The following is a 17,162-nucleotide window of genomic DNA, read 5'->3' on the forward strand; positions in this document are numbered from 1 at the left end:
TTCTAATCTTAGGGGGACTTTATTTAAGACATTTCTTTTCCATTTGAGATTTGAGAGCCAGTTTTGTAACAGGCCCAGATGAAGCGCCCACAGGTCCTATAAGCTGATGTCATGGAAGCTCCCACTCCTTAGTGCCAGGTCCCTGTTTAGCTTGGATTAATCACCACTGCTCCAGGGAGGCAGCGGCAAGTCTTCCCTGGACCTGCCCGCAGAGTGTGCAGATCGCTTGGCTGCACGTTACTGTGACCAGATGCAGAACGTTTTCCTTACTCACTGCAGAAGTATGATTGGAGGCACGTGTCACAGGCGCTCTGAGCTCCGATGGAATCCACATCTTTGTTGTAATGCGTGTCAACACACAGGGCCAGGGTCCCTCCTGATAAAGCGCAGCCCTCCCTAGCGATGGCAGTCATGTCCAGAGACAAAAATACTCTCTAATCACATCCTGCTCCTTGAGGAGGAAATGTTTGTTTCTAGATTGTATCTGGCTCTTGTGAGAGGTACTGAATAGTTCTTCTACTGAATTCTCCATTTTCATGTCATTCTCCAATTTGGGTGAACGACATTGAAAAGGTTTGTGTGCAGTTGAGTCAACAGCGTTAAGGGATCTGGGGCAGAGCCTCCACTAAGGACAGCCACGGGGATGGGACCCCTTAGCTGATTAGGATGGCCTTCTGCTTCTGAGAGGCAGATAACTAACGGACAGATTGGTACTTGAGACTTTGAAGAAAGACAGGAGAATGAGGAATTAGTGCCCAGAGTGTGGCAATAATAACGGTTCTTTGCGTTTGGGGAATAATGAAGGGGGCTTTTTGGTGCTTTCCCTCATGCCTGGTCCCATTGTCTCCTCACAAGTACCTGCCGCGGTGGGACAGTAACGCCATCCCATCTTCCAGATGCGCAGACTGAGACCCCAGACACGGACTTGTTTAAGATAAGGAATGCGGGCCTTGCTGAAACCCCCGCTAGGGGTGTGACAGGTACCGAAGCTGTCCTGCAGTGGAGCAGGCAGACCCTCAGGGGCAGGCAGGAGGGGCGGTGGGGCTGAGCACACCCCGTGGCGGAGGCCACCTGTGAGGAGGAGTGCTGGGAGCTGTTGCAAGGCTTCAGACAAGACTGTTGCTGAGGTTAGATTTTTAACCCAGCTAGCATCTTTTTACATCTGTATTCATTTAGAGAAGTAGAAATGGACTCCTTGGTGAGTGAAATGATTAAGTATTAGCCTCATAAAACCTCCTTTGATGGAACCCTCATAAACTGTGGATGGCAATGGTGGGGAGCACCTCAGATGACACAGCCATCTGTGTCCCTTTGCCTCCCTAAACATAAGTCAGCTGATGATTTCTGAATGCCCGTGGCGTGTCCCGTACATGGGGGGCCCTGCATTTACTACTTGGTGCCTCCTGTGTGCTGGGGGGTTGGGGGGTGATGAGGACACGGCCCTCAGGTGGGACACGTATAGGCACTCGGCGCCTGGGGAGGCCTCACGCCTCTCTGCCAGGTAACTGTGCAGTCTGCCCCCTTTCTTTCTTATTCAGCCTCTCCCCACCCCCCACCGCACCTTCCCCAAACCTGGAGGTCCTAATTCAGAGGCCACTGCGAGGCTTTGGAGGCAGTAAGACTTGGGTCTGAGCCCCAACTCCATCTTCACAGCCTACATGTCCCTGGGCCAGTTTCCTGGGAGAGCCTCAGAAAAGCTACTAGATCTGTGGTGGGCTAGGCATCATTCATTTTTTAAAGTCTCCCCACATGATTTTAATGTTCAGCCAGGGCTGAGGTTTACTGAGGTCTCATCAGCCAAGGTCTCCTTATTTCTAGAATGCAGAGTTTTGACCACTAGATAAGGTGGTGTGAAGGTTAAATAAAATAGTTTATGTAGAGGACCTTTCATTTGGCTGGTGCCCCAGAATGTAAGCCATTAGTTAGGACTATTGTTTTCTCCTTTGAAAAGCAACACACCTCATTACAGATAACATGGCAAATATGGAAAAAAAGGAAACAGCCCATGATCTGAAAGATGATCTCAGTTAATATTTTGGTACTTTACTCACTCCCCCCATTTGTACTCATTGGGATTATATTATGTTCTTTTTCACTTGACGTTTTTGCATGACGCTGAAGCTGTTGAGAGCACTGTACTGTCTGCCTACCGTCTCGGCAGCGGACTGGCACCTGTCCTGCCGCAGTTCTTTAACTGGTACAGCGTCATCAGCCCCCAGCATTGTGGGTTATCTGCTTGGGTCTCTGCAAGGTGTGAGCTTATGGGGTGGTGGTACCACTTAGGGCTGCCGTGGAGTCGCTCAGGGTTCCCTGCTCCCCTATGGCTCTGCGCCCCGGCTGAGAGGCCGACACTGTGCTGATCACATCCCCATTCCCATTCCCCTTTCCCTTGGCCATCCCTGCACTGGAGCCTCCCCACTACCCGACTTCCCAGTCCGGGCTGGAGGCTGCCCTGCCCTGCTGGGCGTGCACGAGGTGGACCCCGTGGCTGCCCTCCGGGGCCTCTTCCTCTTTCTGTTGGAAGTCAAGACTGAGATGTGGAACGTCTGCTTTTCTCCTGCCGCCTCCCGCACCCGCTTCTGTTTGGCTGCAGACGTAGAGCTCACGGCTGAGTGTCAGGCTGCACACGTGGGTGTTGGTGGGACCTCAGAGGCCTCTGGTGACTCTCTGCATTCAGACCTTGTGGACTCGGTAGAATGAGGTGGGCCACTGGGAGGCAGGGCTCGGGGGCTTTCTGACATGCTGAAGGTGTCAGAGTCACCGTGGCCCAGTGACACTGGTGCATCCAGTGAGAAGCCACTTACCTGTAAGTTGTGGATTTTAGAAAAATACAGTGTCTTTATAACTGAGGTTTCTGACTAGAAGCAAGGACGTGTTCAGGCAGACTTAGAGGCTTTCTGCCTTATCCTCACTTCATGAAATTCCACCTTTTTTCCTCACGAAAGTAGTGGCCTTGGAGATGGACAGTCAACCGTGTCCTGGTCCCACACCCTCTCGGCCCAGCTCCCCATCCTGGCATCCTGCTTCCTGGGGTAGGGCCACGGGGTTATACATTTTGTACACACTGGCTGTGTCAATCCAACACATAATGGGTGTGAGATCAGTGAATTTGGGTGGAATTTGGTTCTATACTGTTCACTGTCTGGGCTCAGGCAAGTGGAGACCTTGAACAGAGGGTCTTTAACAGACCGTTCAGCAGACAAATGTAGGGCTTTAACAGAGTGCATGTTACAGAGTCCCATGTCACCGCAGGCCAGCAGGCTTCTGCCCAGTGAGGACACGTGTGTGAGCAGCCCGGGCCACTCCCTCCCCTTCCACCAGCTGCAGCCCATGACCGTCGTGTGGGCTCTGCTGTTCGTAGTCCCATTTGGTTCAGTTCTGTCATTTCCGGACCCCCTTGCATGCTGCCACACCTACTTCTGGGGCCTCCGTCTTTAGTGTCCACCAGTCCCTTCCACACTCTGATTTGTTGTTTAATTTGAGTTTTTGCACCTGGACCTCCTTCCATCTGGGGGAAGTGGATCTGGCTTTGAAAACACTTCCTTCTGAGCGTGTGTTTTCTTTGCCACCAGTCTCCTCCCCACAGTGGCCCCGTCCTGTCCTCACATGCCCTTTTCCTGGCCCCCTTCTGCTAGCTGGATGCAGATCACTGAGTTCACAGCATCGTGCTCCCTTCCGGGTCAGAATGCAGGTGCTGAGAGACCCCAGGTGCCTCGGGGCAGCCGCCCCCATGCCTGCTGCCCACAGTCTAGGGAAGGCACGGTGACTTCATTGGCTGTGTGTTCCCACACATTAGAGGTGTCCCTTACGGCCAGCACCCTCACAAACACCTACTTTCTTTAGCCTGGTACAAACGTAGACCACAGTGCCTCCTGTTAGATCGGTTTTACTCTGGGTAGTTCCCACTGGGTACCTGGCAAAAGCAGGTCATTTGGGTCCTGGGCTGCTCTAAAGTCCACTTAAAGGATTAGCTTAGACAAGATCTCATAATAAGATTTTCTTCAGAGGGGGGCATTTGTAAATCTAGTATAACAGCCTACTGACCCCTTCCCCTCCCTCCTCAAGCCATTTAGCTGGCCCTTCTCAGTGATTGGAATGCCCATTAAATTTGAAGCTGAAAAAGAACTGTATCATTCACAGCAACTGCCCACCTTTATTGGCATGTTCAAAACAGCACTGAAAAGTCTTTATCTCTGTAAAATTCCTATTGTTCTATAGTGATTACTAGAATAAAACTTAGAGTTAGACTTTTTGTGGGGAAAGGACAGATTTTCTGTGCTTTTCTAAGAGGATCCCAACTAAGTCAAGTGTTCTTTAATAATAAATGAGTGAAGAGAAAGACACATCTAAGACTCTTGCTATTGGAAGATTTCTGTCAAAACTTCAGATGAAAGTTTCAGCATCAACCATTGTACAAATTCCTCCCCATAAGAAAGGCTAGCTTAATTTCCAGATAATGCTTTCAAAACACTCTGGCAACTTTCTGCATGAATGTCAAAGCAGGAAGTCTTATCTAAACCTGACACTGCTGGGACTGGGATGGTTAGATGAGTTTTGCATAGAGACATGTTACTTAGGCTCACTGTTGGCTGAATGAGCAGCTTGGAGTCATAGCATGAATGCCAGTGGTGGTACAACGTGCACAAAATACGGACAGATGGTGCCACTTGGAGAACATAGTCTTCATTACTTCCAAGGAGTCAGAAAAGATGTCTTAAAAATAAACCCAGGATGCAGTTAGTGTCTAATTTTCTCCTCCCCTGCAAAGGGTGAATGAGCACCCTCCTTGAGACATTTCCATTCTTCAGCTCACCAGCTCTGGGCCTCTCAGCAGCAGTTGGGTGCATTTTTGTTCCAGTGTCATCCAGAGGAATTGAGCTGCCCTTTGTCCCATAGCGAGCAATACTTAAGAAGCAACCAAGGTAAAAATATGGGAAGTCGGTCCTGTCAGGGCTCCTACTGTGCTTCCCCCTGGTTGGCTTGGCGAACGGAGCTCGCCCTCCAGGGCCCCTGTGGGGACGGGGGCGGGAGGTGCACCAGGAACCAGTGTCTACAGCAGCTGGGCTACTGGACCTGTTCAGAAGTAATAAACTAGGTCCGTATAGTTGCAGTCCATTGTCTTAGCAAAGAATCCCCTCTTCGTGTTACATTTGAGAACCAGTATCTGTATCTCAATTTACGGAATTCAGTCACCTGCCCCATATCTTGAAGATGGTGCCGAGGCCCCGGTGCTGACAAAGGCTCTTTGAGCAGGGTTTCCTGTGGGAGCTCCCTGGCACGGGCCACATTCAGGTGCATGTAGCACATAAACTTTGCAGCTGTGCGTGTCCAGGTGGGCCGTTCCGGCCTAACGCGAGGTCGCTGCACTTCCATTCACCTTCTGTTCTCAGGAGACTCAGAAATCTGTTCCCAGGGCATGTCTGTGCCTCTTGCCAAGAATCTCAGTGTGGTCACTCTCACATCTTTTGCTTCTGCTCTGGACAACAGCAAACTTTTGAAAAGGAGTATAAGCTCTGGACCAGCCCTTAGAGCCCAGGACAGAATGGGCCTTGTCTTCCAAAGGGAGGCTGATGACTCACTCGTTCTAGCCTCCTGTGCTCTCGGGTTCCTTTACTCTGAAGCCTGCAGGGAAAATGCCATTGAGTTGCCTTGTCTGCCCAGCACTTGCTTTTACTGTTTTAGGGAGAGAATCTGCTTAGTATTAACCAAGACTGCAGCTAGGAGAGGATGCAAGCAGGGAGCACTCTCTAAGTGTCAGTCGCATTTACTAGCCAAGCTGCAAACGAGGCAGTAAATCGGAGGCTATCAGACCCTGCTTCGCTTTAAGAGTCCTGTCTGTCAAAATACTCCCCGCCAAAGAAGGATGTTGAGAAGTTATTTTACAGCAATGTTTGCATTCCACCAGCCTGGCCTTTTCTTCTAAGAGTTGTGCTGAAATAATGCATCTTCTTTCTTAACTTGCTCTTCAAGCAGTTGTTCACCCTTTGTTGTGATGTACAATTTGACTTGCGTAAACCCGTTAGGGCCTGTGAGGAAGAACGGAGAAGGCAGCTCTGGGAAGAAGGCTCCCTGGGCCTCACTGAGCAGTGCTGGGGCCTTTCCAGGCCCTGCTGCCCAGGCGGGTCCCCCCAGGCCTCCCCCTCAGCCCCACAGATCCCTTGCCTGTCCTGTCCAGGCAGCCTGCCTTGCCCAACATCACTGCCTGCTGCTGACCTGGGGGCTTTCGGGAACAGGCCCAGGGGCTGCCTGTTGTTCCTGCTCATACGAAACCCTAGTCTGGGATTTTCCTGCCCCATTACTTCTCCCCTCATTTCCTCCCAGTTCCTCTCCACCATGCTACACAGTGATATCATTTCCTTCCCACTTGGAAGGCCAGAGCCCTAGATAAGGAGCTGGCCCACCTCACCCTCGGAGGCCTGTGACCTTATTTGACACCTGGCTCTCTGAGTTATTTTTCCTCATCTTTGTCACAAGGGGATCAGATCAGAGGATTTTTATTCCTCATTGTAGTGAAAAACTTTGAGTCATAAGAAACTGTCTTCTCTCCTCTCGGCCCGTCAGATAACATGTAGAGAGGACCAGCCTGTTCATGTGTGACCTTGAGCTGGCCAGCGACAGGAGCCACGCAGAGGGGCCTAGCCTGGGGCTGAGGCCACGGGGAGTCCCTGGGCAGGCAGTGAGGTGTTCTAGGCAGGGTATGGACTTCGCTAGAGCTGCGACCTCCATTTAGACTTTGCTGGCAACTTAAATGCAGCAAAGTTAAGCCAATAAATATCAGTTGATGATAAAGATGAAAAACCGTTATTTTTGTACCTCACTACCTAAGATTAGCTTATCTCAGCACATGCTTTTTTTCTTTTCTTTTTTTTTTTTTAATAAACTCTATTTTATAACAGTTTTAGATTCATGGAAAAACCATGGAGACAGTAGAGAATTCCAGTATACCCCATACCCGGTTTCCTCTATTACTGACATCTTATATTAGTGTGGTATATTACTGTAATTCATGAGCTGGTATTGATACAACTGAAGTTCATGCACCATTCACATTTCCTTAGTTTTCCCCTAACGTCCTTTTTCTCCTCCAGGGCTCCACCCAGGGTCCCCCATTATGTTTTGCAGTCACGTCCCCATAGGCTCCTCTTGCTTGGGACAGCTTCTCAGACTTCCCTTCCTTTTGATGACCTCGAAAATTTGGGGAGCAGTGCTCAGGGGTTCTGTAGGATGTTACTCCGCTGTGGTTTGTCTGATGATTTTCCCAGGATTGGCCTGGGGTGATGGGTTTGGGGGGGATGACTGCAGAGGCGAGGTGCCCTTCTCATCACTTCCTGCCATCAACACGGCTTATCACCACAGATGCTGACCTTGACCCCTGGCAGAGGTGCTGTGTTAGGCCTCTCCACCATGAAGTTGTTCGTTTTTCTCCCCTTTTTACACCGTCCTCTTTGGAAGGAAGTCACGTGGGAAGCCCACACTTAAAGGTGGCGAGTTCAGTCCCACCTCTTTGAAGGTGGGTGGTGGCCCACCCCAGCCAAGGGCTCGCCGGCAGTCACCCTGGAGTGAACCCCGTTGGTAAGACTGGCCTGTGTGTTACAGCAGAATGACTGAAACACCGAGCTGGGATGCCACTCATCACGGGCGTGGTGTCCTGGGGCCCTCCCTGGGTGCGAACCGGGTGAGGGGTGCATGCTGTAAACTATGTACGATAACGCCCCTCTCTTGATAACCTCAGGCTGCTGTCATGCAGCACCCTGGCTCCTATTTTGGTCCAGAAGAAAAGTGCTTCCCAGAGTAGTAACAGTCACAGAAAGTCTCAACTTTCCTGCTCTGGGTCTAACTTTGTGTTAACTTAAAAGTGGAAACAGTTTGGTTCTTAGCCCTTGCCCTTCTTAGAAGATCCCAGAAAGGTCTCAAAAGCGTTGTCATTGCTATTCAGAGCCCCTGGGGTTTAAGAATTAAATCAAAGTACGGTTTGGTTTGCCTTTCATATCAGTATACTTGGAATAATGTTTTGTGTTTCCTGGTAAATCATCTGATTATTGAGGGCAGAAACATATCCCCAGTCTGCCCTTCTCCTGCTGTATAATTTCTGCCGAAAGAAGTCCCTCGGTCAAGAACGCAAGTGAGTGTGGGAGCTCAGGGACCTCACAGTCGAGTCCGCGGGGCCTGCCGGCCTCCTGAGTGTCTCTGTATGTCCTGGTCCAGCCCGATCCTGGAGCTGGAGGTGGCATTTCTGACAGCCAGTCATGGCTTCTGAGGCGTAAACATTTTAGCAGCAAATTGCGGTAAGAGGAGGTTAGAGGATGAAATTGAAAATGAGCGGCAGTAACGAAGCGCCTTTGTTCTCTTTCAGCAGGTTTGGGCAGCGACATGGGGTGCAAAGTGCTGCTCAGCATCGGTCACCAGATGCTGCGGCGGAAGGTCGTGGACTGCAGCCGCGAGGAGAGCCGGCTGTCGCGCTGCTTGAACACCTTCGACCTGGTGGCGCTGGGAGTGGGCAGCACGCTGGGCGCGGGCGTCTACGTCCTGGCTGGAGCCGTGGCCCGTGAGGACGCGGGCCCTGCCATTGTCATCTCCTTCCTGATTGCCGCGCTGGCCTCGGTGCTGGCTGGCCTTTGCTACGGCGAGTTTGGCGCTCGCGTCCCCAAGACGGGCTCGGCCTATCTCTACAGCTACGTCACCGTGGGGGAGCTCTGGGCCTTCATCACTGGTTGGAACTTAATCCTTTCCTACATCATCGGTAAGTCCCAGGAGGCCTGGAGCACCCCCCCCCCACACACACTCCCCTAATGTTCTCACCTCCAAACTGTGGGCGATGCCCCACTTTGCTCCCAAATACGCCGAATCTAGCTCCTCCCTAGGATCCACCTCCTTGCTTGGCTGTTGGACATTTTCCCTCTATGAGAGGTAGAGGCTTTCTGTGGGTGCCAGGCTCCCTCTGCTCTGTGCCCTTGTTTTTCACGATTGAGTCATCAGACTTTCAGCGGGAACAGGCCAGGCCAACAGCAGGTCATTCCTGTTAGCACAAGAGACAGAGTAAATAGGATGTTTCTAATTAGTTTAAAATGGTTTAGTCTCTCTGAGGTTTTTTTTTTTTTTTTTTTCCTGATTATACTAGAGTAAATACATCACTGATACAGAAAAATTTGGAAACTAGAGAGAACCACAAAGAAGAAAATAGAGATTACCCAGTTTGACAACCTGGAGAATGAATTGTGTTATTTATTCATTCATTCTTTCAACAAATATTTATTGAGTGCCTGCCTCCTCAGTGCCAGACATCATACTACATATTAGGGACTTAATAGAGGAATAAGATAATCTCTGTCCATAGGAGTTTAGGGGTATAGCTATTGTTAATATTTTTATGAACTTAACTGTGTATTTTTTTTGTCCAGTGTTTCTGAAACAACAGTGAACATTTCTCATAGTGTTACCTGTTTTTCTTTTTTTTTCTTTTTTTATTAAAGTATCATTAAAATATACTCTTATGAAGGTTTCACATGAAAAACACTGTGGTTACTATATTCACCCATATTATCAAGTCTCCCCCACACCCCATTGAAGTCCCTGTCCATCACTGTAGTAAGATGCAAATGTTAACTGTTTTTCTATGGTAATATTCCTAATGATTGCATACCATATATATATATAATGTAGTTAACTGGATACCCTTGAGGGGTATTTAGATTGTTTCCAGTTGTTTGGCTGTTATTACAAACGGTTAATTAGTCTTTTATTACTAACAGACATTAATCTTTGGGCACAGCCATGACTTCTTCCTTTAGGATGGTCTAAGAATCAGAACTTCTGGGTCAGCGAGCCTGAATATTTTTAAGGTCCGTGTTGCGTGTGATGTTCCAGATGCCTGGGAGCCCCTTACCTTGCATCCTTGCTGACCCTGGGCATCGGCATTAATCACAACCAGCCAACAAACAAAAACACCAAAAGTACAGTCTTTTCACTTTGGTAGGTGAGAAGGCATTTCTTTATTTACGTTATTTTGATTACAGCTGAAGTTGAACACATCAGCTTAAACAAACACCCGAACATAAGAATAACAAAAGGGTATGAATGGCCACTTCACAAAAGTAGAAACACAGACAGCCACTGAACTTTCCATTTATATTTTATCAAGTTTTTTGTGATATTTTTAAAAAACATAAGATGGGGTAAGTTGAGCCAGGTGGGTCCTGGCTTACTGCTGTGTCTGCCCCACTGGGATTGTCGTACGTGGTGCTGGGTGCCGCCTGCTGGGCCAGGCCCTGGCCCCTGTGTGGGGTACCTCCTGCTGCTTGCCCCGGCCAGCTGGCCGAGCCCCCTGAGCGGCACCTTCCCTTGCTTCTCGGCACCTGTGGCATCTGCTGAGAGCCAGCACAGCCTACATCCTCTTCTAAGCTCAAAACTAAAATATACATAGTGATGCTTTTTCTCAGTACAGCACCAAAATGTATAGCCACAAACCCTGCACGAGCTGAAGTCTCTCAGTGGAAATGTAACTATTTTAAATGGGTTGTTATGTTTTTATATTTACCTGGACATAAAACAAAGTAGTGGGCATGATGTGCACCTGCTGCTTCTAGACCCATAAAGACAAGATTCTTTCCCAGAGTGCTCTTGGCTTGTGTGTCACTGCAGAGGATGCTCAGCCTTCACTGCAGGGGAAGCACAGTTTTTCCAGCAAACATAGATTCTTTGAATGTTTCAGAGTTGGGGAGTGGGGTAGGCAGCCCCTCTCCCCCGGCAGGGTGGTGTTGGGAGCCCAGTCAGCCGTCAGCTGGCTCTGTGAGGACCACTTCTTCTCACTGGGGTGTGGCCCTGATGGCCAGAATTCATAATAGGCTGGCTGCTCAGAATAAAGAAATATGGTTAGATTTTTGAGTTGTTGGAGAAACATTCAGCATGAGACCAAATAGCAAAGCTTATTTTCTGCCTATCACTGGCCAGATTCTGTGGGTGAGCTAGACTACGGCCATTGGCAGGGACCCCTTTGAAAAGAAAGGGAGCTCTCTATGTAAATACTGGAACTTGGGTGATATTTCTTGAGAAACACCACTGGAAAAACAGCGACTTTATTCCGACTGAAAGAGAGAGACAGACAACTGCTGTGAGCATTTGGGGAGCTGCGTCCATCCGTGTTCCTCAGGGCGGCAGGTGTGGGGAGGAGGAGGAGAGCTGGGCTTTGCCTGTGGTCAGACACCTGGGGACCCATGGCCCCCAAGTCAAGTGATACGAGCCTAGGTTTGGGCACCAAGTAGCAGAGGTGGCCAGTGCCTGCTCCGGGGTGAGGGTCAGCCTACGTGGGTCTCCTTGGTCCACTCTTGCTGGGAGAGGGGCATTGGCCGAGGGGCACATGCTGTCAGTTCTGCCGCCGGGAGGGTCTTGGAAAGGGAGCTTCCTGAGCAGGGGTCTCAACCTGCCAACCATCACCAGAGCAGAATGGTGACGTCAGTTTTCGTGGTTTGCCACCAGTATTTGTGTAATGAAATGAAATAGGTAGAATTGAATAGACACTATCACAGTGCCTCTCAGGTGGTGAGGGTAACATCGTTTGTTGAAAATTATTCAAGGATATATTTGGAACATGTTTACATTTGCATGTTGGGTTATGATGAAAAATGCATTTGTTTTCAGGCCCTAGGCAGTTTCCCTTCCTCTTCACTTCACGGCAGACACTCGTGGGCCCAAGTTAGCACCTAAGGGGTGCGGCTGCTGCTGCTGCAGAACTCCAGCACGCCATCTGATCCCCGAATGGATGCTAAAAAAGTCAGGCTTGAGGATGAACCACCCTAATTGTTTTCCTGCCATTTTCCCTGGCGTGTGTGTTTTGTGACAGGTACTTCGAGTGTAGCAAGAGCCTGGAGCGCCACGTTTGATGAACTGATTGGCAAGCCCATTGGGGAGTTCTCGCGGAAGCACATGGCCCTGAATGCCCCCGGGGTGCTGGCCGAAAACCCCGACATCTTTGCTGTGATTATAATTCTTATCCTAACAGGTAAAGCCACACGTTGAGAGAGACATCGGGTTGACATTGAAGGGTCCAAGGTATAGGACAGACTCCCATTAAGAGTGTTTCTCCCTGTTCTCTTTCTCTCTTCTTATTTTCTTTTTTTCTTTTTGTAATTAAACCAGACCTCTTCTCTTTTTTCGTCTTAATGACTCCTTATAGACTCACATAGGATTGCCTATTTACTAGCTGGCGAGTTGCATTTCATTTCATCGAAAGAGTGTTTGTGTAACTGTGGAATAAGATTTTGGTAGTACCACAGGCTTTTTGTACAAATGACCCAGGAATGCAAATTCTTTCAATTCAGTGGATGACCAACCATTTAGAAAAAAAAGCTGGAGTTCACCAGCCAGGAAGGTGTGGAGGAATGCGGTCCGTCTGGAACACTAATGTGTTTCTCGGGTTTTAGAGAAGTCTCAGATGGTTTACACCTAACAGCCGTCAAAATACCCTTTAAGTAAATAAGTTTCATGACAAAGTTGTGGGTACAGAATTTTAAAATTGTAGCTATTGCCTGAACACAGCCTGATGGCAGCTACTTCTTAGGGACGTTTGTCCGTGACTCAGCCACTAGGAGGGTAGTTTTGTTCCATGGGGCCTTTACTTGACCAGCTTTAAGCTGAGATGCAGATGAATTCCCCTTTGAGGTTAGAAAATCTTGGATGGGTTTAAAAACAATATGCCTTATTTTGCATGCCACATAATTGAAATCATCTCACACAGGCCAGTCTCAGCAGTATTTCTGGTCCACCTGGCAGGTACATGTATCAGAAATAAAGTTTGCAGTAGTGAGATTTTCATAAACATGAGAGGGAGGGATGTTTCTAAAGCAAACAGCCAAGCATGATGAAGTGGTGTTCCTGTGGCTGATCGCTCAGTTCTCTTCCAATGTCTGTATTTCGGAAATCAGTCTTACTACACAGAGCTTTTTCTGTAAGAGTACAAAAGGCATGTAGCAGGGCACTATACCCTGAATCATAAGTGGCAGTTGTGTGTCGCTGGGCTCCTTCCCAAGCACCTTGGTGCCCAGCTGGGGGTTTAGCCCCAGATGTCCCCAGATGGCATGCTAACCCCAGGCAGGTCCTGTGGCACAAGCCTCAGAGACAGTGCTGTCATGTGGTTCCTGTGCATTTTTTATCACTGGTTTTTGTTTGGTTTTGTTAATGTGCATTTCCCAGCTGGACCCAGTCTAGCTTAGACCTGTACCAGGTCCAAGGGGGAACCTTAACGTGTCCGAGGTTCCACCACCACAGAGCTGTCGCTGCTAGGATTACTAATACCCCAAAGTAGTTCTGGGTGACTTCCTCACAGGAAAATCTCTCATTCTGCATGAGAAACAGAGGCAAGCGTGTCCTCCTCAGAGAAAATACCATTTTGCTGCCAGGGGGCGTCCCCAGGACTGTGCTGGAGGGAGAGGAGAGGGTGCCGGGTGAGGCCTTCTTGTCATCCCTTGGACAGACGTGCTTTCCAGGGCAGCTGGATGAGATGTTCCCTATCTCTGCGGTCCCTTGGTGCCCCGGGTGGCAGCCTCCATTCCACAGGGGACCTGCCAGGCCGACTTTGATAGCTTTCTTAAATACCCCATGGACTTCGGTTATTTTGAACCCCGCTTCTAGAAAGATAGCTCAGCTCCATTCCCAGAGATTCACAGAAATTTTGGGAGGTTTGGTGTCACCCGGATTCTTCATAAGTCACCCTCTTGTCCCATCTCCATCTCTGTCCCTGTCCCCATCCCCGATCTAGGAAGGCCTTGGCCTGGCATGAAGTTAACACCCCCAGGTGAAATTTTCTGTTTGCACACTTTTTCAGGACTTTTAAACCTTGGTGTGAAAGAGTCAGCCATGGTGAACAAAGTATTCACTTGTGTCAACGTGCTGGTCCTGGGGTTCATAATGTTGTCTGGATTTGTGAAGGGAAATATCGAAAACTGGCAGCTCCAGAACACATCCAGTCATCTCTGCTTGAATAAGTGAGTTTTTTCTCCTTTCTCTCTGCATGTGACAGTTCATTCATATTTGGTACTTAACAACAGGTACATGTATGGGGCATGTGATTGGCCATAACAATACATGCCTTTCTGAGAAATGTAATTTGAATTTGAATTTTTTTTTTTTGCAGTGAAGTAGCCAAGGGTGTTTTATTTGTTTGAAATTTGTGTTGTCTTATTTCCCTGAACTAGCTAGATGTTATATAATAAGTAAAGATATTCCAGATAACAAAGTCTCCATTCTAATTAAAGAATTGTACACAGTTGACGATCCCTGTCAGACTTACTAAGTAATCCCTTTTTCCTCACATCCCTTTCATGACCAACCTCTGAATTTTGTATTCAGAAAAGATTTCTCTGGAGTATCATGGTGATACCACTTTATTTTCAAATGCCTTCCTATTAATAACATAGAGGGAAGAAAGTGCATGTGGAACTTTCACTGAAGGTTTGAAGAATTACTCAAGTATCAAAAGGTGATTATAATATTCTCTTTCTTTCATACTTGAGCTGGGCCACGTGAGGCCTGAGAAACAGTGGCTCCATCACATGTACGTTTCTCTGACTTAGCACACCCGGGGTTGGAGTCAGGTGACAGGCTAACCCTGTGCCCTGTGCTTTTTTAATTCTTTCAGGCAATACTCATTGATGAGCTGAAATTATCCAGGGATCAAAAGCCCAACTATTATAATGTATCTTTTTGATCTTTTTTTGTCAGATTTTCAGTTGAATCTTAGGGCTCCAGGAGACTGGGGCATTAGATTTTGCATACAGTTCTGTTGTAATCAAAATGAGCAGTCCCGGTCGATTGGCCCGCATAGCTACACGCGGACTTCCAGGGACCCAGATGACCTACCAGTTGTTCCGTCATCCCTGAGGGCATGTCCTCCTTTGCCTGGTCAGATTTGGGCTGTGGGCACTGGCATGAAAGGGAGAGAGAGTGCCCAGTGCTTTTAAGGACAGATCTGGAAGACATGCATCCCTTCTGCCCACATTCCATTAGCAAGAATCCACAAGGCAGGCACATCTAGCTGCAAGGGAAGCTGAGAAACAAGATCCACAGTAAGGATCTGCGTGGTCACGGGCCAGCTTGGTCTGTGGTTCAGAGCTGGTACCCAGCTGCATCCTCCAGTGCTATGATGGGTGGGCAGGCATTGGTGCGTGACTAGTTTGCTATGACAACGCAAACAGAAAACTGTTGAATTAAATGCATGAAGCTTTGCTAATGTAGTTAACTGTTAATGTAGTTAACAGTTCAATGAAAAAGAATCTTTTGGGGACTAAGCTTTATTACAGAAAAGTAAGGACTTATAATAATTATTCCCAGACATTCCTGAGTCACGTTTATGCCAAATTCATTGGTGCTCATTACTTCAAAAGTGGGGTAAAACCAGTTGGAAATAGGCTTTGAAGTAACATAGCAGACTGAAAACTTTGGGAGCTTGTTTTACTGGTTGCTGTTTATTACAGGTCAGGACTTAAATACAGATGACTCTTCATGGTTCCTGGTTGTCAATTGGGATTTAATTTTATTATTTCCATGAAGAGATGATGTGTACCAGCTGATGGCATTTACTTGCATTGCTCATGGCCTTGCAATAATGAACTGTACAGGCTTCCAGACAAAGTGGCGTTTGTTACCTGGCCTCTGGTCACGGGTTGGGCCCCTCTGGTTGTGTCTGCCCACACCCTGGGAGCATACTGCCACGGAGGGTGGCGGTCAGCCCCCTGAAGAGGTGGGGTGCTCTGGGACTGTGCGAGCCTTGCTCTTTCATTTTATTAAAACCTGTCAGCTGCTTTCTTCTCTTTTTTGCTCCAGTCAGATTCAATTTCTGACAATGGCCATGTAGCCTTGCATGAAATTGCTTGTCTCTCTGAAATAATAGAGCATTTCCCAACCGAAGCACATAGCATGGAGGAGCTTCAGCGGGCCCGGGTTTGAAGGCCGTTCTGACTATGTCAGTCTGTGATTCTATCATGCTCTTTACATGGCGGGCTGTGAAGGTGCGTCTCAGACTGTGAGTCAGTCTGTCTCTTGGTCTGGAGTAGGAGGGTTATCCTACAGTCTGGCTGGTCGCTTACTGCCTTCAACTGGTGCTATCTCTGGTTTTCTTATCTAGTGTCCTGTGGAGGGATAACAGATGTGGTAAGAATAAAGCATCAGCCTACATGGAAACCTATTGAGAAAGGTCTGTTGGATGGTGTGTGTCAGTTAGAGTGGAAACCCAAAAATAACACTGACTTCCCCATGATACAGGCTCAGTTCTCTTATGTCAACACCTGCAGGTAGTCAGACCAGCATTTTGCTTCGGAGGGCCAGGAATCCAGCTCTCTCTTCTGGTGGCTTGTCCATGGCCCACCTTCCCAAGGTCATCCCAGGGGTCCAAGACGCCTGCTCCCACCCCAGCCCCCACCTACAGGAAGGAACCCCAAAGTAGAGGGGCACCTTCCTCCCCACTCCACTCCTTGGGCGCTTCTCAGGAGATGCGTACACCACATCTGTGTAAATCAAATGGCTACACCTCCTAGCTAGAGAACCTGAGAAACATAGTTTATATTCTTAGTAGTCCTATGTCTAACTACAATAATTTAGTTCCATTACTGTGTAGGCGAAGGTGCTTTACATCAGGGGCAGGTGGAAGTGACAGATCTGAGTCCTGACCGAGGACGACTGGCTGAGGCCGAGGGCAGAGCCGTGCCTGGGAGAGGACAATCCTAGCACCACAGTAGCTCCGTCAGTCCCCTCCCCAGGCTCAGGGACGACTGAGACACCTTCCCCCGTCCCTGTGCCGGCTGCTCTCCCTGCTGTCCTCTAGGAAGCCAGTGGAGCATCCTGCAGGCGGGCCAGCTCCGCAGGCTGCAGGGGCAGGAGCGCCGAGCTGAGGGGGGTGCTCCGTCTGCCCTGTCATCACGGGCCTCTTGCCAGGAGGTGGCTGCGGCCGCCCCCCCCGAGCCTGCCTCCCTGTCTCTTCATGTGCCAGATGATGAGTGGGCACAACCACCATGTGCGGATACCAGGTTAATCATTGATTTATGTCAAGAGCCTTTTAAAAAAGTACTTCTCAGTGTTTCGGCTTGACTGTATAGAACAGGTCCCGTGCTTGCTTTCTGTCAATAACTCTGCTACTGGTATCGGGGATCCCCCAACTGTTCTTAAAAGTTGAATTC

General features: G+C 48.7%; 1 protein-coding gene across 4 annotated transcripts in view; it reads left to right on the top strand.

The window, feature by feature from the left end:
* SLC7A1 (solute carrier family 7 member 1) overlaps nt 1-17,162 on the top strand; it is a 74,148-nt gene that overhangs the window by 40,805 nt on the left and 16,181 nt on the right. For 2 of the 4 annotated variants that reach the window (XM_036917325.2, XM_036917333.2), the window contains 3 exons: nt 8,354-8,740; nt 11,837-11,995; nt 13,817-13,976. In XM_036917325.2, the coding sequence (XP_036773220.1) occupies nt 8,371-8,740; nt 11,837-11,995; nt 13,817-13,976 (689 nt within the window). In that variant the 5' untranslated portion in view covers nt 8,354-8,370. The remainder of the gene's footprint in view (nt 1-8,353; nt 8,741-11,836; nt 11,996-13,816; nt 13,977-17,162) is intronic. The other 2 variants (XM_036917326.2, XM_036917334.2) reach the window with 1 other exon arrangement.

Source organism: Manis pentadactyla, chromosome 2 (genome assembly GCF_030020395.1).
Source record: "Manis pentadactyla isolate mManPen7 chromosome 2, mManPen7.hap1, whole genome shotgun sequence".
Lineage (NCBI taxonomy): Eukaryota > Metazoa > Chordata > Mammalia > Pholidota > Manidae > Manis > Manis pentadactyla.